This window comes from Zootoca vivipara, chromosome 12, assembly GCF_963506605.1.
Source record: "Zootoca vivipara chromosome 12, rZooViv1.1, whole genome shotgun sequence".
In the NCBI taxonomy this organism is placed as follows: domain Eukaryota; kingdom Metazoa; phylum Chordata; class Lepidosauria; order Squamata; family Lacertidae; genus Zootoca; species Zootoca vivipara.
In genome coordinates, this window is record NC_083287.1 from 5,300,690 (window position 1) to 5,326,280 (window position 25,591).

The 25,591-nt window shown below is 40.1% G+C and overlaps 1 protein-coding gene across 1 annotated transcript in view; it reads right to left on the minus strand.

Annotated features, from left to right (window-relative positions):
- Positions 1–7,726: 7,726 nt before the first annotated feature.
- The window catches only part of POU6F2 (POU class 6 homeobox 2), a 303,696-nt gene continuing 285,831 nt past the window's right edge, over positions 7,727–25,591 (minus strand). The window contains 4 exon segments of the mRNA XM_035129851.2: positions 7,727–8,231; positions 12,715–12,883; positions 16,153–16,321; positions 19,711–19,917. Of these exon segments, the coding sequence (XP_034985742.1) occupies positions 7,727–8,231; positions 12,715–12,883; positions 16,153–16,321; positions 19,711–19,917 (1,050 nt within the window).

The window sequence follows — 25,591 nt, forward strand, 5'->3', positions numbered from 1 at the left end:
GTGAAGGGGAAAGAGCCTGCACTGCACAGTCCCAATCCTGATCCCATTGCAGTGCCTGTTAAAGCAAAAACAAGATGAATGCGCAGATTGAACCTAACGTGGCCTTCGGATAAGCATTAGCAAATGACTAATACTTATCTGACGGCCAAATTTATGATATCAGTTATTAAAATGTTTATGAATTTGCATTTGGTATTGTGTAAAATGATTATTCTAATGAGGTCCATATCTAGTGCATGCACACAAATGCTCATACCAAAATAAAAACTTAGTTGGTCTTTAAGGTGCTACTGAAGGATTTTTTTTATTTAAGCAAAACAGGCATCAGAATCCATGTGATGTCATTGATTATGAATTCATATAATCATACCAACAGAAAGACGTGTACGAGGAAACATCTTTTATGTTTTATACATCAAAAGGTGAATCAAAATGTGCATTAAATCATGTTCTGTACATTTCAAGACATGGTTGTACCCAGAAAAGGGTGTGGGAAATTTTCCTGGTGAGCGATTCTGAGAGACTTTTTGTATGCGATAGAAACCGTCTTTCTGACCATTTTGATGTATGTTTTTTTTTTGTTGTTGTTGCAATAGGTTTGAGATTAAACCACAGATTGATTGCATTACTTATGCTTTCTCTTTCCTTGAACATGAATCCACTGTGTTATTTTTGTCTATTATTTGCTTTTAGCAGGTATTAGACTACATAATCCTTCTTTCTATTTTTTAGTAAACTTTATCATTAAAAATATTTTGTGCTGTATAATCATACAAATGTAGCATTTAAAAAAGACTTAGTTGGGAATTCCTTTTGTTCTGTGTTTCCTGTTTAAGTAAGTCAATAAATGTTTTAAGACATGTATGTGCAGTAAATTCCAGACAGGAATATGTGCTGTGCAGAGAGGTTTTTAGTCAGGGAGTCTTTTAACTGGCCCTGGGCTGTGAACCAGCTTTTGCAACTTTATAGAGTGGATGAGGCTTGGGGTATGAAGCTAGCCATGTCAACTCTCCCACTATCTGTGCTCAAGCAGGTTTGAAGGTTTTTATAGAGCAGGGGTGGCCAACTCCCAAGAAACTGCGATCTACACGCAGAGTTAAAGACTGGCAGTGATCTACCCCCTTTTTGGGGGTTCAGGTCAAAGTTGTCAAGCTTTTTTTTAGGGAAGAGGGAAGCCCGTTTCTTGGGTGTTCAGGTCAAAGTTTTTGAGCTTTTTTATTAGGAAGGAAAGCCCTGTTATGTGGGGTTCAGGTCAAACTTGTTGAGCTTCTTTTAGGGAAGAGGGAAGGCCCGTTTTTGGGGGGGGGCGAAGGGCCAAAATGTTGAGTTTTTTTATGGGAGCCCAAGTTGTTCAGCTTCTTTGGGGGGAGCCAGTGATCTACCACAGACATCCAGTGATCTACTGGTAGATCACGATCTGCCTGTTGGACGTGCCTGTTATAGAGCTTCGAATACCTGCAAAATCTGTTTGACTGGATAAAATAATGGGACTAGATAGATCAATATGTGTGTGCATTGATTATGGGCAACAATGGCTCTTTTCTATATCTGCAATCCAGGTGTTGAAACCAGCTTTTGGTTGCGTACAAAATTTTAAGCTTCTTTTTTTTGGTATTGAATTGATGTAAAATAACACAAAGTTTGATCAGATGAATAATACATGAGATGGCAGCTTATTTTTCATGTCAAACAATTCTTTATTTTTTATGGTACAAATTAAAAGTGACAGATCTGAAGCTGTTAAGAAATACACAAAGTGCAGCTTTACTGACCATACAGATATTGCTCTAGTTTAAGTACAGTTTTTGTCAGTTTTTTTAAATTTTTATTTTTTTAAAACGTTAAGCAACCTGTGCAGATAATTCAGCTTTGGTTTCAAAGTCAGAACAGGAAGGAACTTGAAATAACCAGTTTGGCTTCTCGGTCACAAGTCCTCCACATAAATTCCTTTGATTATTATTTTTCTTTTTAAAAAAGAAGAAGAAATGAAGAACACAACACAGGCCATGTCGTTCTCTGCCACCTTTCCTGCTGCATGTGCCATGCGTGGAAAAGCAGGTCTCCTTTGTAGTGCCTCGTAAGTGACCCTGGTGACCATCCTGTAGATTAGGAGTGCAAGACGTTAAGCCCAGCTGCTGCACAGCACCCATTCACTTCTATGGAGCATGCGCCGCTGGAGCCATGCTTCTGCTCCGGTGAAATGAAGGGAGGATATGCAAGCACAGAACTTACGAACTGCACCCGACAGCACATAGGACCAAAATATAGATTTATATATATAAAATTAAAATTTTAAAAAAAGAACCACTTTCTCAACAATAAATAAACAAAGGTGCCCCACGTAATCTCAAGTCGGAAACAAGCAAACTACATGACAAAAAGCTCAGTACAAAATATTACTGAAACGGATTCTTTTTTTTTTACAGTCAGACATTTACATGGAAATTAATTTCCTTTATTTTTTATTCATTTTTAATTCCTTAATTCAGTGTTGCTCATGAGCTGGGTACAAGTAGAGTGCTGAGGTAAAACACTGATGAACAGTTTCTTTCTGTATTCTTTTTTTTCTTTTCTTTTCTTAAAATAGTAACAGTTTAGTATTGCAAGATTGTCAGCAACATTTAACCATATCTATACAATGTGCATATACCTACAAACATTGAGCTTTGGTCCAGCATTGAGAAGACGAGCAAAGGCATTATACATATTTCTTTTTGGTTATAGCTTGAGTACTTTGACACGCCTCTACTTGTTCCTTCTTAGCTCCTTTTTGCTTCCTTGGTCTGTTTACTTCTTCGTTTGCGTGATTAGAACATATACTGAAAACTTCTGAAAGGACTTGGTCTCTTTTTCTGATCTGTACACTCCGAGCATCAACATTTCTGGCATCAGATCTGTTTCACACACCAACTTATCGTCTTTGTGACTCTGATATAATGTAGTGGTTTGTAGCAGGGAGATGCTCCAGAGAGTGACTGCGTCCCATCCTTAGCAAATAATAATAATTTTTTTTTTTAGGGCAGCAAACCTTAGGCTATAAGTGGAAAAAGATGCATCCAGAAATAAAGAACGAAAACCAGCTCAGTAAATCCTGCTAATTCCCTACGCAAAACTTACTCCTCTCCTCAGGAAAGGCAAACCACTGGCCTGGCTTGGACACACTACTAATACATAGTGTTAAGAGAAGATTAAAAGACAAATTAGTAACTTTTAAGGGAAGGCAACGCCAGTCGTTTTGTGAGTGTCCCTTAATCCGTTGCTGGTTTAAGGATTTATGGTGGGTTGTTTTTTTAATTTAAAAAACCCTCTTTGTTCTGTTTTAAATGGTTTTTCATGTAATAAACTAAAACATGTTTTAAGGGGGGGGGGGTGGAAAAAAAAAAGAAGCAGCACAGAGCTCCCTCCTTCCTGGCACAGTCATGAACAGGAGTTGGCAGCTTCTGTTTTCATTGTCGATGGATTGCAGATTGCCTTGCCATTTGATCCCAGACATGCTGCAGTTAACCTGAATGGAAACAAGCCTACTTCAAACCACAATTTATGAATTTGGCTTGTTTTCACTAACCGTAGTTAAGAAGAACCACAGTTTAGGATTTGGATGACAAAGTAGACTGCAGTAACTCCAAAACAAAAGCAGAAGCTTCCTGTCTCCTCTTGGACACACTTGAGGAAGAGAGAGAGAGAGAAGTTTGCCAGCTTCAAGAGAGATTAGAATTATTACTGTAATACAAAACCATGGTTTAGCATTACATTTTAATGAAGCCGTTATCTTCAGTAGGAACCGGGGTTGTTTTTTCCTCCACTGTTTGCTAGTGTGCTATATTTTCATCACCACCAAAAGGTGGCTTTGTATATAATTGCTGTGTACATAATTTGAACAGCATCCCATGAACTGCTCATGGGAATCTTTCTTCCTGCAGCTCCTCAAGTGCCCTGGAAACAAATCTTGAGGGTTGCGGGGGGGGGGGCGGCCTTCAGGAATGTTTCCAAAGCAGCATTAGGGGCTGTGGTTAAAGGGGAAGTTGACAGAATGTTCTAGGTATGGGGATGTTCTAGGTGTGTGCACAGGCCAGAACAGATTTACAAATAGAAATAATAAATATTGTTTGGAGAGAGGAAAAAAAATCTCCCTATACCTGCAGCCTTTATGAATTACATACTGTATACATATAAGAATTTGTTCAGGCACTCCATTATGCCTCTGAGCAAAAAAAAAAACAAAAAACCCTGATTGTTAAAAATGAACCTAACACTTTCCCTTGTAAAAATCAGTGATAACAACCAGAAAAAACTATTGAAAAAAAGGGAACATAATGACATGTTAATGGTTCCATGAGTACAAAGATGAAAATAAAAAAAAACTTGTTCCATGATGGCAATTTATTTCATTTTATATTATCACCGCCCTAACTTACACAATTTCAGTGTGAAGTTTAGAAAGGAAATAGTTTCTGTCTAACTGTTGCTGTGATGGTTTTAAGTGTTTTATACAGTCTTTGGTTAATGTTGCTTCCTGGAAATGTCTTTTTTTGTTTTGTTCCATTGCAGACTTTTTAACTGTTCCACGGAGAATCTGACATCTAGGTTTTTAAGCAGCAAATGGCTAATATATTTTTGCTCTAGCTTTGATGATATTTGAGAATGGAAAAAGGAATGACTGGGGGAGATCAGAGCGCTAGGAGATGGGCTTTCAAAGTTCTACAAGCTTTTCTGGTAGATAAGTTTGTGGCTGTTCTCCTGATACTCCTGACAGTTTTAATTTCAAGTTCATCATAACTAGGGTGCAGATGGCAAGCTTTATTGTTGTTGTTTTAAATTAAGCTGCTGTTGTTAAAACTGAATTTTGGCAGTTATTGATTATCAGGGCTAGATGATTGATGTGAACATCTGTACTAAGATCCAGACTTGACATGGGACTTTCCCCAACCCATGGCCAATCCAGGAATTTAATCATTCTTACCTACTGCAGTAGGATTTAAATTCATGATTTTGATTACGAAGAGGCACACCCTTTGCTAGGTATCTCTGTAGAGTAAGTTCAAACCTCAGCCTATGAGGCTCGCAGTTGAACTATAGGTGTACATGGGCAGGGGAAATAGTCAGCCCTATGATCACATTGCTAACATGAGCAGAAATCTACTCTGCCAAAAACAAATAAACAAAATAAAAAACTAAAATGCACAGGCTCTGTGAATATTTCGTACATGCCCATCCTGAATCACCATTTATTGCCTCTGACTTGTTCAGAGCTTGGAATTAGAGTCCTCTTTGCTTTAATAATCACATCTAACTTCAGTATACATCGTTTTTTCTGTCTGCACACTGTTAATTTCTCCTATACGAAGAGTATGCTTACATAGTTTTTATAAGGGCTTTCGTCAACTATTTCTAATTTGAAGGGCAAATGTTCATTCAGATCATATGATCACTTTTTCCAAGACAAGGAAATGTTTTGTGATGTACTCATAGTGGTGTTCTTATGAATGCAGTCAGCATTTGCTTGGCCACTGACCATTTTCCTGGTATATATATATATATATATATATATATATATATATATATATATATCCAAAATTGACATGCATGCAGTGCTTGGAAACACAAACCACCAGATAATTCTGCTGTGCAAGCTTAATTGAAATGAAGCATGGATTATGCCCCTAGTTACAATCTGAAAACTGAAGGCAGCCCTGTTCAGGGAGGCTTTTAATGTTTAATAGATTATTGTGTTTTATTTTTCTGTTGTAAGCCGCCCAGAGTGGCTGGGGAGACCCGGCCAGATGGGCGGGGTATAAATAATAAATTATTATTAATTATTATTATTACTGAGGACTAGATCCAAAGCCCGTTGAAGCAGGTGAAACTGCCTATGTTGCATCCAGTCTGCTTTTTAGATCAGCCATTTAACTAGCTCCAGTGAGAGAGGGAAGAACCTGTAAGGGAGGTGGGACCTTTAAGGCTACAGATTCTGTGGATAATTTGACTCTCAGTCGCACATGATGAGTTTTGTTGAAAAAGATGAGTAACTTCAGATTTACACCACGGTGAGGTGGAGAAGTATTGTACGACGAAATGACAGGTTCTAATGCATTTTGAAAAGCCTGGATCCAAATATTATGGGGATGTTTGGATAAAGATATGTAATTTGTTGCTTCGGCTGTCCTCTAACTCCCTCGCTTTATGTACCCTTTTGACTGAATGGCCATGAAGTTTTGGATGACAGCCAAGAGACGTGTCGGAGATTTCTGCTTCCGGAAACCAGTTCAAAAATTAGCTAAAAAGTCATATTAAGTAATTCAGTCAAATCTGGCATTCACACAATCCCTTCTGTGTCTGTGTACAGTTCTGAAAGTAGCACTTGCCACAGGGGGTGAGGAGAACAGACTAACAGAATAATAGAACTGTAGAGTTGGAAGAGACTGTGAGGGTCATATAGTCCAATCCCCTGCAATGCAGGAACAAACAAACAAACAAACAAACAAACAAACAACAAACGGTGAAAGTGGAAACAGTAAAATGAAAGTTAGAGATGCAGCAGTTTGAGGGGGGGGGAATCCTTGTTATGTTCTTACATTTGCCATCAGCTTGCTTTTCATTAGAATCCCAAGAAAGTTCTTTGGCTATCAGACTTTGGAGAGAAATTGCTTCATATAGATAGAACCATAAAAAATGATGCAGTATATTGGACCACGTGTGCATTTTCTATTTATATTACAAAAAGTAGCTTTGGTAACCTCTCCCAGTTCGTGGCCAAAGGGCAGCGTAAGTGGCAAGTTGTATACTGTAAGCGAAAGTTCAAGTTGCTCAATATGTCCTTATCATGTCATCATCATTATACTGCATAATTTAAAAAGTCCACGTCTTCACACAAGAAATTCAAATGGTATTTGGGATGGAGAAGGCAGCCAAAACAAAGTGTCAACCAAATTTGAATCAAAACGGCAAATAAATAAGATCTTCGGTTAAAATAAATAAATAAAGTAAGCAAACCCCACTGTTTAGAGAAACAGTCATTTTGGCACACAAACATTTGGAGATCACAAAACTGTGTATGCCAAACAAGAGGGTTGAGAATCGTAGCTCAAACCAAGTGTAGCATACTCATGTGCTGGGCATGTGAGAGAGGATGCAGGGGGGAAAGAGAGTCCTGTATTATTATTATTATTTTCCTCTTTTTGCAAAGTACAAATGTAAAAATTCATAACACAATGTAGTGCTCATAAAAGAGTAGACTAACAATCTAGTTTTCAATGCCATGTTTCTGACTTTGGTTAATAGTTTTCGTAGTGAAGAAGCACTTGATACCTGAAAGGCTACAATCACTCCTCCAGGTGGCAGGCTTGTACACGCTCTCCTTTAAAAACAGTTAAGGGTTTGCTGTTGTTGTCGGGTTCTTTTTCCATAAAACATGTTCACATTTTCATAATATACAGGAAAAAGTAAGCAGTTATTTGGTTTACTTTAAAGTCCATTAAAAAAACAACCACTGGCTTATTTTGGAACTAGTTCTACCACATACAGACACACTAAGTGCTGTGTAATTTTTTTTTGTATTTTTTCTGTTTGTTTTTATCTAGGAAAACCCACAGACATTTATAAATCGTTCTGACCATCTTGTAGTTTTCCGAGTCTTTTACTTACAAGGATGGCGAAAGAGCATCTTTACAGAGTTCAAATGTTTAAAGTTTTGTTTGTTCGTGTGTGTTCTCTCTTTAAATCTATCCGTTTAAGAGTTTTCTTCCAGAGAGTCTGTTAAGGGCTCCATTGGGGCTGCCGTCGCAGGTTCGTGCTGTTTTAGGCGTTTAATTGTGTTCTTCAGTGCTTGCCTCTTGTTGCAGAACCAGACTCTAACTACTTCCCGGTCATAGTTCAGTTTCTCTGCAATTTCCGTCATTTCCTGCCCAGAGGGATGCGTGTTCTTCTCAAAATGGGCATTCAAGATCTCAAGAGCCTGCGGCGTGAACGAGGTCCGCCTCTTGCGCTTTTTGGACGGTTCGCTCCCAATAAATTCAGTAAGGTTCTGCATACCTGCCCGATGGCGGGCCTCAGCCTCAGCCATCCATCGTTCAAGCACCGGCTTTATCTTCTGGGCACTTTTAGGGGTGATGTCCAGCTTTTCAAACCTGGCAGGATACAAAAGGCCAGGTTTCAGTTTGGCTGTCAGACTGCTAGCTATAGTGTTCTCTTGGGCTTCCTGTGGTAGGAAAAAGTGGCTTCTCAGGATGGTGTGTCTGAGGGGAAAATTGAGAAAGAAGAGTCTTACACTGATGCTCTGCCAGGGTGGGATTTCCTGCCTACCTGCCTAATTGACTGGCAGAGGTTATTTACAATGGATTATGAAAACTGTCAGTTCCACAGTTATATAGATATATATTTAAACAAACAAAGACAATCACAGTGACAAAATGCTGTCAGAATGCTACTTAATATACCCAGTTGCTGTGTTCCAGAGATCCATGTACATTCAGTGGCTCACGTGGATCTTTGGGACACATTGGAATATACTGATCTCATGCATTAAGCCTTAATGATTAAAGATCAAGCGCCTTCATTTAGTGGATAGAACTCTGTGCATGCTCTGAGTTCTCACTTCCGTTACTACTTTCGAAGGCACATATTTCAGATTTCAAAGCTTGCTTCCCCCCCCTTCAAAATCCTATATGCAATATCTAAGCTTAACACAAAAGCTAAAAACAGGAAATGACATCAGTGGCATTTTGTTTCATTCTTACTTCTACTGGGATCGTGTTCCCTTCCTGTAGCATATTGCTCAAATGCTGCTGTTTTAATTTCGCAAAGTGCCTGTTAGCCTCTGAATTTCAGGTTTCCTCTCCCTTTTCATTTTTAAGCAATTTTCACTGTATGCAAGTTAACACGGTGTCCCAACTCTGGGTAGGAATAAAAATTCCCAAAGCTGTTGCAGTCTTCAGTTCAAACAGCTGGACACATTGTAATTACCTTCAATGCCTCCACAAGTAGTTGCACTAAAAGAAACTCATGCCTTCCAGATGAAACCCAGCATAATAGTGGACTAATATACTGTGGTCTCAAGCTGGGTTTATTGTGGGATGTCCGCACACTGTGCCGAATGATATCATTTCCTGTAAATGAGGTCCTCTATGTATCATTTTGCCATCAAAAGTCCTTTGCTAGACCAGATTTTACAAATCTTCCACGCCATCAGGAAAAAGAAAACTATACTGAGGACTTTAGTCTTTGCAAAGCATGTCCAGTTCAAGTCTTGCATCACCGACTGACTTAACAAATGACTCTTTTTGTAGCTTTATAAATTACATTCACTCATTTTGCAGTGTCCAATTAATATTCCCAATGTAAGTCTCAGAATGTAATACTTTTGCAGAAGTGCCATTGCCCTTGAAAGAATGTGCTCTATTTATAATGGACTTGGTGTGGTTGACTTCTGGCCCTCCAAATACTGTTGGGCTACAAGTCCTATCACCCCTGACTATGGCCATTCTGGCTGGGGCTGATGGGAGATGGAACCCTTTAACATCTGGAGGAGACCAGGGCTGTAGCTAGGGGGTGGTGAGGTGGGCCCCCGCCAGGGGCACAGGCGATTAGGGGGCGCAAAATCAGCTTAAAATATGTCCATAAGAAATGGTTTTAAATAGAGGGTGAATTGAATGGGTGGAGGGGATGTTGGAGGAGAGGCAGAAGGAAGAGATAATTTGTCAATGGCAAGGGGGCGCAATTTGGACGGTTCTGCCAGGGGCGCAAGATCACCTAGCTATGGCTCTGGAGGAAACACAGGTTTCCCACCCCTGATGTACATGCTTGCGATGGGCATATACATGTTCACGTTGAACAGTAACTAGAAACCATTTCCCTTAAATGTTAAAAGAGCTGGATGCACAAGCCCTTTGAAATCCCGTTGCAATCGAAGGAATCTTAACACATTTTTTTTTTTACTAAAGGAAGTGGTTCCTAGATTGGCTAACATGTTGGGTTTGATGTTTTGAAATTCCTGCAGTCAGCAGGCTGGCATTGGGCGAGCCACCACCTCCTACACCAAACTTACAAGGCTGGAGATGACCCCATGTAAACACCCTGAATTCCTGGGGGCAACTGTGGGGTAACTAAATTGTGAATCACAGCTCAAGACCCAAGGAACTCTGGGTTTGTTCGAGAAACCTATGTATACAGATTTCTCTCCCATTTTCTTGAGGTAGGTCTGAGAAATGTCCTGCCTATTCAGCTATTCAGCACTGCCACATTAGCATTTAATAGAAAACTCTAGTGATTCACATTGTCCCCCTGTATATGCATACATAGCAAATTTGAACCTTGGACAAAGCTGAGTAATTCATCAGCCATTGTTGATGGGGAAAAGTTTGTGGATAACATTGTGTTCAGTACAAAAGGAGTGGAATATATAATATATATCAGTTAAACTGAATCACAATGCCAAAGTCACCAGTGGCCTTAAATATTTCAACTACCTGGACAAATTATTGGAATGTCGTTCCCATTTCCCAGCTAGATTACGATGCTCACGAGACTGAGAACTCCATCATCATCCATCCTACATAGGCCATGAATTGATGATCTTCTACCTCCATGACCAAGATTGTCAAACAATTGGTCTCTGCCATGCTCCCATGCTCATAATATCCATCTGCTCCTAACCCCTGACCTGAAGCCTACTGGACTCTTTGCACAACCCATCATAATGCTGTCCTTTGCTTGACCCATTTTCCATCAAGTTTGTCATCTTTCTTCCTGTTGCCTAAGTGGCAGTATCTCGTGTACTGTAGGTGGCAGTGGGAAGAAAATTTATCTGTCTGTTCCTGCTGCAAAATTCCTGGCCTCTGTGAAGGGGTGGCCTAGACAGCTGTTGATCATTGCTTAATTATGGGATTGATCCTGGCATAATTTTGTCTATTTACCTTTTTTGCATATACTGTATAGTACAAAATTTATCAGGCAGTAGCTACCATGTTACTAAGCTGTTGCCAATTTTGCGGCATGGTGAAGCACTGCAATGTTTTATTTAGTCAAGTAAACTATCTGTAGGTTAAAAAAAAGATACATTTTGGTCATTTCCTCTACATATCTGCAACAATATGTGACTGCAGTTCTCTTAAACATGGAATTAAATCCAGTCGTATTTTTTGTGCAAGGAATTTCATAGTTTATAATTCCAAGCATTCAGATCCGTGTTGAAATCCAGCATCATTGAAATCTTCCAAGGGATTTGCCATGGACTTCAAAGGGATATGTGAAGCATCCCGTGTAGTTAGCATCTGTGCATTAGACCAAAACAAAAAACTGGGATGATTAAACCAAGCACATGCAAATCTAGCTGTGTGGATTCATAGGGCCATGTTACAGTGCAATGCAAAAACATAAAATAGCAGTTGCTTTAAAAGCAACAACAACCCTCTTTTTGTTTAGGTTTCTTCTACCAATTGACCACTGAGATTAAATAAAATTAAAGTTAAATAACCGGGAGTGGGGAGGAGAGCCATTTTCATAACAATTGTGTGACCTGTTAGTGTTGGTGCTTCAGTATGCGATGTTTGGTATAACGATATACAAGTCTTGAAACAAATTTCCCAGCAGTGGTATCCTTGTATAGACTGAATAAAGGTTATTTTCTACAGGGAGGTATCTTATAAGAAAAAACAGTAGGGGACACCATAGAAGTGAGAGGAACCTATGGAGCTTTTTGTATTTAACAACAATCAATGGGTTTTATGGAAAATCATTGAGCAAAATGTGAGCTGCAAGCTCACTACCCCATACTGATGTTATTTATAACCTTAGTCTTAAACTGCGGGAAAAGTACATTTCCGTTCTATGGGGAATACATTAAAAGTATAAAGAGCAGATAAAAAGACAGAGCATTTCATGGATCACCAAGAACAAAATCCACTTAAATGAGCTTAGAGTTGGTTTCTTGGCTTTCGCTGATGGAGGAGGACTACGAGGCATTGCCCAAGAGAGAAAAGCTGTTACCTAAGTGTGTTTGTTACCTCATGCATAAACATGGGATTAGTGTAACACACACACACATGAAGACATAGGGACTTTGCTCCGAAGACCTTTAACTCTGTCAAGACTGCTTTTGGTTTCATTATTTTGTCACTCTCGGAGCATTATTCTCTCCCCGCCTTGAATCCATGCTTTTTTTTTGAAACACTGGAGAGTGATATATGATTAATCCCAGAAAGTCTGGAAAAAAGCTATTATGGCTTTATATAGATTCCCTGCACTCTCCTCTGTATCATTCGGGAAAATCATCATTAACATCTTAGATGTGAAGTGCGAGCTATGGTACTACAGGCTTAAACCTGGCAGGGAAGCATCCATGAAATATCTGTTCAGTAACCCCATCTGTAGAAAATGGCACAGTATGAAGAGGGTCAGCTGGTGCTTATGCAGCAGCAGCAGCAGGAGGGTCTCCAGTTCCACTACTGAATTATGTCTCAAGGCCAGGAACATATTTATTGTTTCCTACTTGTGACAAAAGTAAAGGGTGGGGGTGGGGGGGAAGGAGATGAAAGTTATTTTAAGGACGTGTGCTGAAATAGATCTACTCCATCACAAGAGCACCCACTCCTCTATGTCTTCCGTTCAAAGGAGCTCTTTTCCATGGACAGGTGATTAAAGCAATAAAGGCCGCAGAAGAAGCAATAATAAGCCGCGGGAGAGGGGCCTGGAGAAACGAGCATTTGCTGTGTATCTTGTTACCTGCAGATGGCAGACTGGCTGTAGGCTGGACCTTCTGTGGCACTTAGAGCTTGACCAACTTGCGTCTGGGTGAGACCAAGTGACAGGCGTCGGATTTTAAAAGCTTTGGCAAATTCTCGGATTTCCTCAAGGTTCACCCCGTCCACCTCGCTGGAGGCTGTCTGGGGATCTGTCGAAATACAAGAAAAGGATTTGAATTCTTCATTGCATATAAAATGGAATTAGCGTAACCTCCGTTATTGGCATGGCTTTGGGAAGCAAACAAAACGTGTGAAGATAGAGCAATGGTACTGGATGCCTCCCAGTTGCCAACTTAGGGCGAAAGGAGTTGCGGTGGAAAGCATTAAAAGCAATGCCTGCTGATCAGATATTTCATAGGGGTTGTATGGGGGGCAGTTGGGGGCCCTGCCCCATCAGACTCATTGACTCATTCTCAAAGAGTTCATCCAGTAAAACTAGTTCCCAGTAGGTTTGGGGAATCGCTAAAGAGAGAAGCGATTTTGGGAAATGTGTTAACTTAGTAAAAAGGAAATGGATCGTTTGTTCTATTTTGTCTAAAAAAACACCTGCATTACAAAAAAATATCTTCAAGGTGTTTGGGTCATTTAACTGGACTTTTAACATTTAACTTGTACACTGGAACCTCTGCAAGATTTTTGTTCCGCATCACCCCAAACAGATGCCCGTTAGGGTGATGCAAGCACAACCTTAAAATAGTAGGACTGACACCTGCTTTATTTTTTCCATTGGACCCTCAGAAGATAATGCTCATAATGCTGCGAGAATAAATTGGTCTTCTGCCTCCGTCGTAATGTACTGACACAGCTTTTGTCCCTGAAAGGGCACATAATAAAAGCTATCTAGCAGAGGAAGGCTCCTTTGGTGCTTGAAATGCGGTCAATTTAGGACTTATCAAGGGAAATGACACAACAGTTGGAGATGGTACCCCCCCAGCCCCCCCTCCCCCAGCAACTGATCCCTTGCTAAATGAAAGCATTCCCGAAGCCGGTGGAGACAGCATGGGACTGGAATAGTGGAATATTTCAAAGCGTTGTTCACTCCTGCGTATAGTGAAGCCATTCCCTTGGCACAATGTCTCTATCATTTATCACCTCATTCCTGAGATGTTCCGATGTGAAATATTTTTACCACAAGAATCAATTCATTTCTCTAAATGCAAGTCATCGGTGGTCTATACTTGACTACAATTCAGTGTGCAGACCAACGTCTTACCGTAGTTTAGGCTCATAACTGTTCTCAGTCTTATTGCAGAACTGCTGCAGGAAAATTGCTATTTATCAGGCCGATGTTCAAAATTCTACTGACTAGAATTCCCTACAAATTCTCCTAGCCCATCAGAGAGTTCTTGTATCAAATTCTTAGTCTAGATTGACTAGGATGGAGTTAACATTCTAAAAACGGGCAGATACGGAACTCCCTTTTCCCATATGAGGCTACCTAGCATTTAAGGGCATCTGGTTAAATTGTATTTCAAGTATCATCTATTTGTATTGCTAATTGTTATGTGATGGGGTGCCAGAGTTTTGTTGGTGCAAGGCACCCATGATTCCTGGGTTTAGCAAAAGTTGGAATTAATCAAGCTTTGATTAAACTGTGCCAAATGCTGCTGGATGCGGCTCATGCTAATGAGCCAGGCCAGCCTGTCAGGGCTAGCTGAGTGTAAGCCATTAAGAAAGACCAGTGGAGGATCATCAAGGAAACCATCAAGAGGGAGCAAGGACTGCCAGGCAAGGGAGACAGGGGACCCTCCCCCAGCTGTGTGTTGGTGGGCAGAGACCAAAGGGGTTTAGGATTTCAGGGAGGGTCAACAGGGAAAAAAAGTGGCCAGTTTTGCAAGTGATTTGGGAAGCAGAAGAACGGCAGAACACCGTGTGGGTTGGCTAGGACAATCTGTGAATGCAGGGCTGTGTTTATGGAGGAGATCACAGCCTCTTGGGATATGGATGCTCTGGACTCTATCCATCTAGGTTCAGGTGATATATATGTAAATAACACCATATATCATAAAGACACCATCGTTGTCCCTGGGTAGGCACCTGGAGCCCCTGAAGTCTTGTGCATCACTCAGTGCAGATTGGAGTGGCATGTAACGGTATAATAAACTCTATAGAACATAGATGGGGGCTTTTTTTCATGGTGACCCTGGGGTTTTTGTGCTTCCCCTATAGATCTCCCGTTTATGGGCCGGGCCTGATTTAGCTACAGCAGCAGAACTGCAGAGCAACTAATTAAAACTCAGAAATAGTTATAGTAAGCATGCCAAAGAGAATGGCCTCCCTGTGCAGCTGATTCCTACCCTGGCCACCATGTTGTGAGGTTTCGTTCCCTTTCCATTCCTGCTAGGGGGAATATGGGTAAAAGCACGAAGGCTCACAAGTGTCACATGATAACTGTTTCTAACTGTTACAGACAGGGAAGAGTTGCTACAGGTAGACCATTTTTGCTTATTTCCTTGCAATTACCACACAAGCTCTCATTTCCCATACATCTCCTTTCTCTGCATGGTTTTCTGTCGCACTGTTCATTGTGCCACAAACATTTAATTTTCTTGTTCACATATGGACAAATTCTTGGCTACTGTGCCAAATGGTGCACACCAGCCAGGAATCAAAGCTTGTCTTGACTATTCCTGCAGGTACCCCTGGATAAGACTGATGATCTAGATCAGGGGTCAGCAAACTTTTTCAGCAGGGGGCCAGTCCACTGTCCCTCAGACCTTGTGGGGGCCCAGACTATATTTGGGGGGGAAGAATGAACAAATTCCTATGCCCCACAAATAACTCAGAGATGCATTTTAAATAAAAGCACACATTCTACTCATGAAAAACCATCAGGCAGGCCCCACAAATAACCCAGAGATGCATTTTAAATAAAAGCACACATTCTACTCATGTAAAAACACGCTGATTCCCGGACCGTCTGCAGGCTGGATTTAGAAGGCGATTGGGCCAGCTCAGGCTCCTTGGCCTTAGTTTGCCTACCCATGATCTAGATCTACTTTAATCTGGATTCCAACCTGTTTTCAGAACTGAATCAGTCTTAGTCACCCTGAAAGATTACCTTTTTCATCAAGAGAGAAATAGGAGTGCCATCTTGTTACTTCTGCTCAATCTCTCAGCAGCATTTGAGATTATTGATCATGGTATCCTCTTGGACTGACTCAGTGGGACTGGGCAATCAGAGTCAGTCTGTGGGGCTACATTCAGAAGTAATGCACATTGCATTAAAAAAATTCTAACTTGGGCCTAAAACCAGCAATTTGCAGCCTCATGCATTTGCACCATTCAGCAGTCAATGACTTGCTTATTTTGCCAGTTGGCCGTACTTATAGGTACTTCACAAAAGCAAGGAAGAAAAGTTGGGATGGAAAAACAGAAAGAGAAAGTGGAATAAGGATAACAAGAGGGCTATACTTACTGCTGACTAACTGGCCAACACTCAAAGCTGAAGATGAGGAGGAAGAAGAAGAGGAAGAGGAGGCCTGCCGCACGGGGCTCTGAGACATAGATGCTTGACTGTGAGCTAAATGGAGGAGATTGGACTGGGGTGTTGCTTGCCCCACCTGCGTCTGGGATGGCTGGTGGAGCTAAATGCAAAAGTAAAGAAACAAACAGTCAGCAGAGAGACAAGTATCGATAAGGTGCTGTCATTGTACTACCTTCTCGGTCTGTCACAATGCTCTTAATATTAAATTTTCTTTCTTTCTTTCTTTCTTTCTTTCTTTCTTTCTTTCTTTCTTTCTTTCTTTCTTTCTTTCTTTCTATCCCACCCCTTCGACTCTTGTGCCAGTACTGTAGTTGGATATTGTGGTGGGCTGGATGAGGACTAATAAGGAACAGGCCATGTCATATTTAATCTGCATCCGAACTCCCTATCTGTCCTAGTGCAGTCACTGCTGGAAGTGAACCTGTTTGTAGCAGACACGCTGGGGTCTGAATTTTAAGAACTATATCCCAAGTTAAGATTCTTAACTTTGAATACAACATTTTACAATTAAATTTGAAATCTAAGCATAAACTGAATTGCAAGATTTATTTATTTTGTTTTTTTTATCTCAGAATAGTCTTCTTGATGTGACTGTACATTCTTGATCTCCCCTAGAAAGGAAGGGCATGATCAGCCAAAGGTAAATCCTTCTAGGTGAGCTCTGTTGATCTGAATGGGAGAGTTAAGCATTGTACTTAAATATCTCCTACTGCATCAAAAGAACTACTTAAAAGTGGATAACTTCAAATGAATTGTGTTCTAAATAGTGCATATATGCAGAAGAAGAAATTTGTGCAAACTGTTAGCCTTTCTAATATGAATGGAACAATAAATGAATTCAGACGCAAACTTCCTTCCTGCATTCCCTCCTCTCCTGGAAATATTACAAATATTACAAATAAAGGATGATGGATTATAACCTGAGATAGAACATAAAATGCACAGACAATCTAATATGTGTTTTATTAATTTAATATAACACAAAGTGGCTAACTGGTTGCTGTTGAAAAAATAACAACTTGAAAGTGTATTTCTGAACTATTCAGATATATATCCATTCAAGCACAGCAAATCAGATTACTTGGTGGGTGTTTTTAAATAATAAATGTAATTTGGCTGTGTAAATGACTCTGCAAGCTTTTTACTATGATGATGTCTTTGTGGGTCAAAAAGCAAAATCATTTTAGCATTTCAAGATTCATGTAACTGAGTGTCCTCTAAAAATGGTTATGTTTGTGGATATTTCATTTGCTCTGTGTGCTTCAGACACAGAACTGTGTTAACTAGTGAAACGGAGATGCTGTAGTCGTGTGTCTATCTGAGTGGGTGAGTGTACTTATGTGAAGAGAATCTGTAGCTCTGGCTGTGTTTTCCAAACTCCATTGAAACCCTTCACAACTCAGATCAAGGTAGCTGCTTCATTATCACGCATCCTCAGAAGTGGAGAAACAGCCTTTCAGGAATGAGGAACCATTTGACTCCACTGCCATTTCCCCAATACAGTATCATGTTGATTTCAGGTTAGGAAGGAATGGGAGAAGAGCAGAAAAAACTTCAAAATAAATAAAAACAAACATATGGGATGAGGTTCCGTTGGCTGAGAATGGGTGGATGATAAAGTAATCATGTATTATGCCTAGTGGCACACACCAGGAAGGAAAGGAGGGCCCAAGGAAGGCACCAGTAAGGGCACCTCTGGGCTGGCATTACCCAAATGAGAGTATAATCTGAACCATGAAGATGTTCAAGCTGTTTTGCACCTGAACACCCAGTGCTGCTCACAAACAACAGAGAATTGGGATGCTGGACTGAGTGGAATTTTGCTCAATCCAGCAAAACCTTATGCTTTAGAGCAGAGCTTTCCAAACTGTGTGTCACGACACATTAGTGTGTCGGCTGCCGTGTGTAGGTGTGTCGTGCAAATGCTGGAAAGGTGTTAGTTTAACCTCTGGTTTGCTAGTAAAACTGAATTACTTTGTCATGAGATCAGGGTGGATTTGATTTAAATCAAACTGATTTAAATCACGATTTGAATCACGATTTAAATCACTAGTTAGTAAGGCTTGATTTAAATCATAGTTTTCTACATAAAGACTAATTCTTGCTGGTATCACTTTAATATGCAAGTAGATGAAGATTTTTAGAATAACAACTTTTCATATTAGTTTTTTTATCCCCAGTTTAATAGGTTAATCATTCATATTTGGGCAACTTTACTGTTGTAATTAGGAAGGAGAAAAATAATCATTACCTTAATAATAACAATTTAAATAGATTTATTCAACTGAAACAATAACATTACAGCATATGTTATTTGCTTAAACAAACATCCATGTTTGTTAACTAATTTGGCTAAACAAAAACAAAATATATATATTTTAAGAAACTTAGACTGCCAGCCCAGCCTACACATGAAAAACTTAAATACTGTCCACTCCAATCAGAAAAATATTGTTTCTATTCTATTCACTGAACTTCTTGAAACGTAGCACTGAAGGGGTTGTTTCTGTATTCATAGGTTTGTAGAACAATAGGATTAAGGTCTTTTTCTCAACTCTGTTCATGTTATAACATTTTTGCTGGGAAGAAGAGGCATGTGATCTCTGTTGAGTCAAATTCAGTTTTGAGAACTGCAAAAGTAAACCAAGCATCTGGGATAATATCTTGTAGGCAGAGAAACTGCCCAATAATCTTACAAAAACCTCTGGAAGAGCATGACATTGTGAATGGATTAATGGAATTTATTTACCCCCAAAATTAAACATATACAACCTTATTCTACATAATTAAAAAACTAATCTTTATTTCATGATGGAATAACCTTTGGATGGTAACATATTTTTCTCAAAAAGCTTTTTATTTTTAAAAAAATCCAATTTAAATAAAAAAATCGATTTAAATCAAAAAAATCCGATTTAAATCAAAAAAATCCGATTTTTTTATTATAAAAAAATCATTGATTTTTATCCACCCTGCATGAGATGGTGCATGTCCAAGAAGCGTGCCACCATCATGAAAAGTCTGGAAAGCTCTGCTTTAGAGTGTGCCTATTCGCCCAAGCAGATTGGATGAGATGATACAGCTAATCAGGGCCAGAGATACCTGAAACTATATGGGAAAAGAGGGAATGCATATTCCTCCTTAGGATTTCCTTGATGGTTGAGTGGCTGAAGGCTTGATCTCTGCAGCCCTGAACCTCTTTCTTAAGATCGAGAATATACCATAACAACTGCCTGAACATTCCAAAAGTGCATCTGATTATATATGGAATATAAAGTCTGTTGTATAAGACAACAAACTGGCAGTTGTGGAGTTAACAGAGAGCTTGGACACCATTTTGAAATTGTGAAACGGAAACTGAAGGCTGCCTTTATTTCCCCTCCTCCTTGCCTAACACCCATACCCAAGTAGTGACAGCAGGGAGGAAAATGCAAATCAATATATTTTAAATATTTCTCCGTTAATTTAAATGCTACATTCATAGCTTACCTGTTGGCCTGGTTTGAGTGGCGAAAGAGTGATTCCCTGGGTGTTGATCACTGGCAATATCTGGTTTCCAATGACTGTGGCAATGATTTGCCCCTGGGCATTGGTCAATAATTGTGGCGTAATTGGCTGCACTTGAAGGCCCTGGGCTCCTCCAGCTGACTGGTTAGATGAGACTGGATTAGGCATCAGTGGGATCGTTCCAATGATCTACAAGAAAGAAACCGTGGAATTCTATAGATTACAAACATTTAATAGTAAAGGTTTACAACCATAGTATGTATATGAGCAACAAACCCGGACCCAAAATACACACATTTTGACTGGTTTAGAAATTGGAGGGTGTACAACCAGTATTTGAAGTTGTGGCCATGTTTGCCAAATGGTATCAGATAGAAGTCTTCAGCCATTTTCAAGCTGGGTTCTGTGGAGCCTTGGGCTACATATACTGGTACAAGCTTGCCCACCATTGCGGATATTCCCCTGCACTGCTGAATTGCGAGGGAGTGCTGGATGTGTTTTAAAGGTAAAGGACCCCTGGACGGTTAAGTCCAGTAAAAGGCAACTATGCCCTGATAAAACATCTGAAAAACTAGTGGTATAGGGGATCCTTTGGCCACTTTTTAGCAAGTGGACTATAAGATGATTTGGTTAAAGTCCTTGTGTGAAGGGCAGCATGCTAATATGTGACCCCTTGTATACTCATATCAAATTATATTGATATTTGTAATGTATAGGATTCTTAAGACTAGACAATTATAAGATGCCATTTAGGTCACTACCTGACTAAATTCAAGCCAAATTGTACTTAAGCACACAAAATTGCTCCCAAACCTACTCTTATTATTATCTATGGCAGTTAGTCCACAAGGTAAGCATCTGACAAAATTTATGGCTGTGACGTGAACCATGTCATGCTAAAATACTTTTATGAACAGTACACAACATTTTTAAAAAATATATATGTTATGAGCGAGTAGCTAGTAGCAATCCAACATAGAATCATAGAATCGTAGAGTTGGAAGAGACCACAAGGGCCATCCAGTCCAACCCCCTGCCAAGCAGGAAACACAATCAAAGCATTCTTGACATATGCCTGTCAAGCCTCTGCTTAAAGACCTCCAAAGAAGGAGACTCCACCACACTCATTGGCAACAAATTCCACTGCCGAACAACTGACATATTCTTGTCTAGCATATGCTGAGCTTTATCTGGAGGTTGTGGGTGGGAATGGGGTCTTGGGAAGAAATAAACAAGACCTCAGGGATATTTTGTACGCTCTGCCTTTAAACATCTTTGTTGATGCAGAGTTCAAATTATCAATCGTCTATAACAAGGAAAGAATCTGGTCAGCCTAGTGTGGGCATTCTATCTTTACTTCAACAAATGTTACCAAATGAAAAGAATTATCTTTCTTTTTAACGCTGTCAGCAGAGGCCTTGTGAAATAAATAAATAAACAAAGAAACAAACAAACATTTGATTCACATGTCGCAAAGGACATGGCCTTGAAGTGTCACTTCTGGGCCTGTAACTTCAGCCAGCAAGGCTCCAGTCCCCCCACGAGGCAAAAAATTGCTGCGCTAGTTTTTATCAGTAATAGAAATGTTTGCATCCACATTTAAAATGCATTTCTGGGATTGCAGTCAGGCATTTTGAGAATGACATTGCTGAAGTGAACAGTTTGTAAGGTCAGAAGGAGGAGGATGGCCTGTTGTATTCAAGTGTCGTGGTTTTACAATGAATGAATTATGATTTTTGAACATGTGCAGCAAAGAGGTGCAGGGACGCTGAAGGTTGTACCGCCTAAACATACATACATGCAGTGGGGATATTTTAGAAATGACAGACTCTTACAATTTCCTTTCCTTCCTCAAAATGCCCCATCAAAGAAATTGAATAGGGGCTAATGCTCCTTTTACAGTAGGTAGCACTCTAAGGGGCTCGTCACACATTCAAGCATGTTCGGAAGTTCCCCAGCAACCCTATACAGCAGGCATAGGCAAACTCGGACCGCCAGATGTTTTGAGACTACAATTCCCATCATCCCTGACCACTGGTCCTGCTAGCTAGGGATGATGGGAGTTGTAGTCCCAAAACATCTGGAGGGCCGAGTTTGCCTATGCCTGCTATACAGATTAAAATAAATCCGGGAGCTCAGGCCAGAGCAGCTTTGTTTTGCTAGTTTTGTGGGTAGAGGAAGTTTGTCATTGCCAACCTGGTTCATGAAGTTGTACACTATAGGTAAGATACCCAAGTGGGCATCCGGTCACTCAGCGGGGCTCCTCTTTCCTCTCAGCCCCACAAATCAACTCCTGAAGCTTAGGAGACTCTCTGGAGCAGATTTGGGGTGGGGCATGAGTAGGAAGAAAAGAAACCGAAATTCTTGCTTCATAAGCAGATTTATGTTGTGCAAGTATGCAGTTCAGCTTTAAACCTTGTAGCCTAGTAGCAGCCTGATTACAACCCTTCTAATGTACATTGCAGAAATTAAACTCCTGCATCTATATGGCTTTCGTCTTTCAAATCTCTGGAAGGACCTGTGCTATGCCTACATCCCATGGTTTTCACGGAGGAGTTTCCTCCACTGATATGAATGGGGAGCAATGGGCTTGCATTCAGACCCCAACATCTACAGCAGGCATAGGCAACCTTGGTTCTCCAGATGTTTTGGAACTACTACTCCCATTATCCCTGACCACTGGCCCTGTTAGCTAGGGATCATGGGAGTTGTAGTTCCAAAACATCTGGAGAGCCAAGGTTGCCTATGCCTGATCTACAGGGAGATTGCTGAATCATGCTTTCTGTCTTTATAATTTCATTAACTTCTGCTAGTTTGCCTGAAAGAGTTGGATGTATAAAGGAATGAAATGTTTTATTAATAGTAAAGTTGCCTTTGGGCTCTTATTTGTTCTTTCAATTATTCAGGCATAGCTCAGAGTTGAGGCTCAATTTTATATCTCGTTATTCCCTAAACTCATTTCGTCATGAATTCTTGAGTCTAGGTCCTTACCTTTACGCTTAGTTAACACAATATGGAAGTGTAAAGATTACAAGTTGTGAAACATGAAGGCAATATGGCAATAAGACAAAGAGAACTAAAAAGTATCATGAAGAGGAGACGACACAAAGGCTGCATAACCAACAAGAACTTTAAAACCAAGAGGCTTATTGCTTGCAACAGAGAAGTAAAGCTGACTCGGGCCCTTCCTGGTATGGCAAGCCAAGAGATTCACTACAATGGTGCCTGCCGACCTTTTTGGGTCTGGGGGCACATGTGGAATTTTGAGAAGGTGTCAAGGGCACCAGTCACAAAATGGCTGCTACCAGGAACACAAGCTAACACTGAGGTCCAGTGTTGCGAGAAGCCAAGTTGCAGGGAACTAGGCAGAGGACCTTCTCGGTGGTGGCGCCTGCCCTGTGGAACGCCCTCCCAACAGATGTCAAAGAGGAAAACAACTACCAGACTTTTAGAAGACATCTGAAGGCAGCCCTGTTCAGGGATGCTTTTAATGTTTAATAGATTTTTGTGTTTTATTTTTCTGTTGGGAGCCACCCAGATGGGCGGGGTATAAATAATAAATTATTATTATTATTATTATTATTATTATTATTATTATTATTATTATGGCTTCTGCCTCCAAAAGAGTTTTTTTAAAAAAGAATCTAGGAATAATGGCTACTATCTTTATGGAATAGAAAAGAAATACATAAAAATAGAAAAACATTTTTTAAAAGCCTCACCAGAGTAGTAGTTGAGAAATACTGACCCAGCTACATGATGATAATAATGATGCCTTTGGATAGATCCCTCCCCAGAATGTTGGAACAATTCCTGTTGTATGGCATGCAGCAAAAAACATGAAAGGGTGGCCGTATCCTCTACCCACCCCATACTCAATGGAGCACCCTCTCACGAAGCTGCCTGTTCCATGTGCAAGAAAGCTGCAAACAAACATAGCAGGAATTGAGGAGCCCTGTGTCGCTCTCCCCACACTCACATTTTAAAACGGGTTTCTCAAGCAGCTCCCTGCTGCCTGTCCCACATGGCCGGCAGGCAGCAGGGAGACCCACAGACACACTTTTAAAGCCCCTTAAGCTGCCTGCCTAATGTGGATGGCAGGCAGAAAAGCAAGCGGGTGGATCCAAGGACGAGGAAATAAGACAGAAGGCAGAAAAGTGCACTAAGTAGGGTTGCCCTATTTTGAAGAGCAAAAAAGAAGACACATTTGCCGACTTCTACTTTTAACTATGGATCGCTATGACGACTCTACTCATGAAAAAGAGGACGTGTCCTGGAAAAAGAGGACATATGGCAACCCTATTTAGGACTATGTGTAAAGCAGCTCTCTATGTTTCCCCGTATGTGCAGAGCTAATAATAACTCTATTTAATGTGTTGTTATCAAAGCTTGATTGAACCTAGTTTATCTCCTTGTGATACAAACAGCGATATAAATTGTTCAGTATATACTCTGATTTTGTGAACGCAAGTAGTCACTTAGATCAATGTTAGCTAAGTGGTGTTAAAGACCATACTGGGATAAAGGACACAAATAGATATCCATGTTTTTACTGAGAGAGTTCAACCAACTTCAGACTCCTTAACGTTTGCTAGTCTAAGATCCTCAAATCAGCAACAAAAGTTTAAAGATCTGAAATTAGCAAAGAGTTATGCCTGTGTGGGTATAGATAGCTTAAAAAAAAGTAAGTGTTATCAAATATGCATTTGTTTATCACAGTCAAGTATTATGATTAAAAGCTGATTCATATATATTTTATGAAGATATTGTCTATTGTGATGGCAAAATTAAATGTATTTTGAAACTTGTAGGTGGCATTTATCTGTCTGGTCTATCAGAAAAAGTTGTCATATTCCATCTAACATATATTACTTTTCCAATTTCCTGCCAGTAATGTTTCTTTAATGTTCTTTAGGGCGAGACTACAGGATTTCTCATCTCTCACAACAAAGACCATAACTCATTAGAATGATGCTAATGAGCTTTGCCAGTGAAAAACTGTATCGCCCTTTTCATAGGTGAACAATCTTTTTATCTGTGACCATCATGGCATTTTCTTATATATATACAGAGGGTGCAATGGGAGCTTGATGCATTCTTTAAAAATAACTCATGCTCTTCCATTCTTTTTCTCCTGCTCCCTTCAGATGATCATCAGGAGGAGAAAAACAACAACAGCAGGCACCATTTCTGTGAAGATTCAGGCTCAGTTGGGATGTGTGTGAGATTACAGGGATAGCAAATCTATTGAAAATGGTAATCTTCTATCTCCCTTTATGCCACCTTGACTGCATATTTACCCAAATTATTAAAAAAAGCAGAGGAACAAAGTGCACTTTTGCATGGCAGGCAGCGTAATGAGTGTGATCCAGTGGAAGTGAAGCACTATTTCCATTTATATCAGTGTGTGTGGGGGGGAGAGTTAAATAAGTGCTTAACACCCTTATGGTCCTGAGAGCCAAAGAAATTTGACATATATTTGCAAAGACTAAAAAGAGAGGTGCTGGGGTAGGGGGAATTGTGGCAGAGATTATGAAAGGCATAAAGCTTATTAATGAAAAACTAATTGGGGCTCCCAGGTACGTAATTCCATGTGAACCCCTTACATTGCTCTTAAGGATTCCGTATGAAGATGTATAGCTTCACGGAAAGGGCAACTATTTTTCTCAGACTTCAACACCGTAATGTGTCAACTGACACTTAACACCATAAAATAAAAATGAAATAACCTTAAGGATAACATTTTCTTCTGGTGTTTAATGAGATCCACTCTATTAACTTCAAAGAACCTGACAATGTTTGCTTCCCCTTTAGTTGATCAATTTTTAATTCCTTGGTATTTGGGGTGCCATAACCCTGCTAA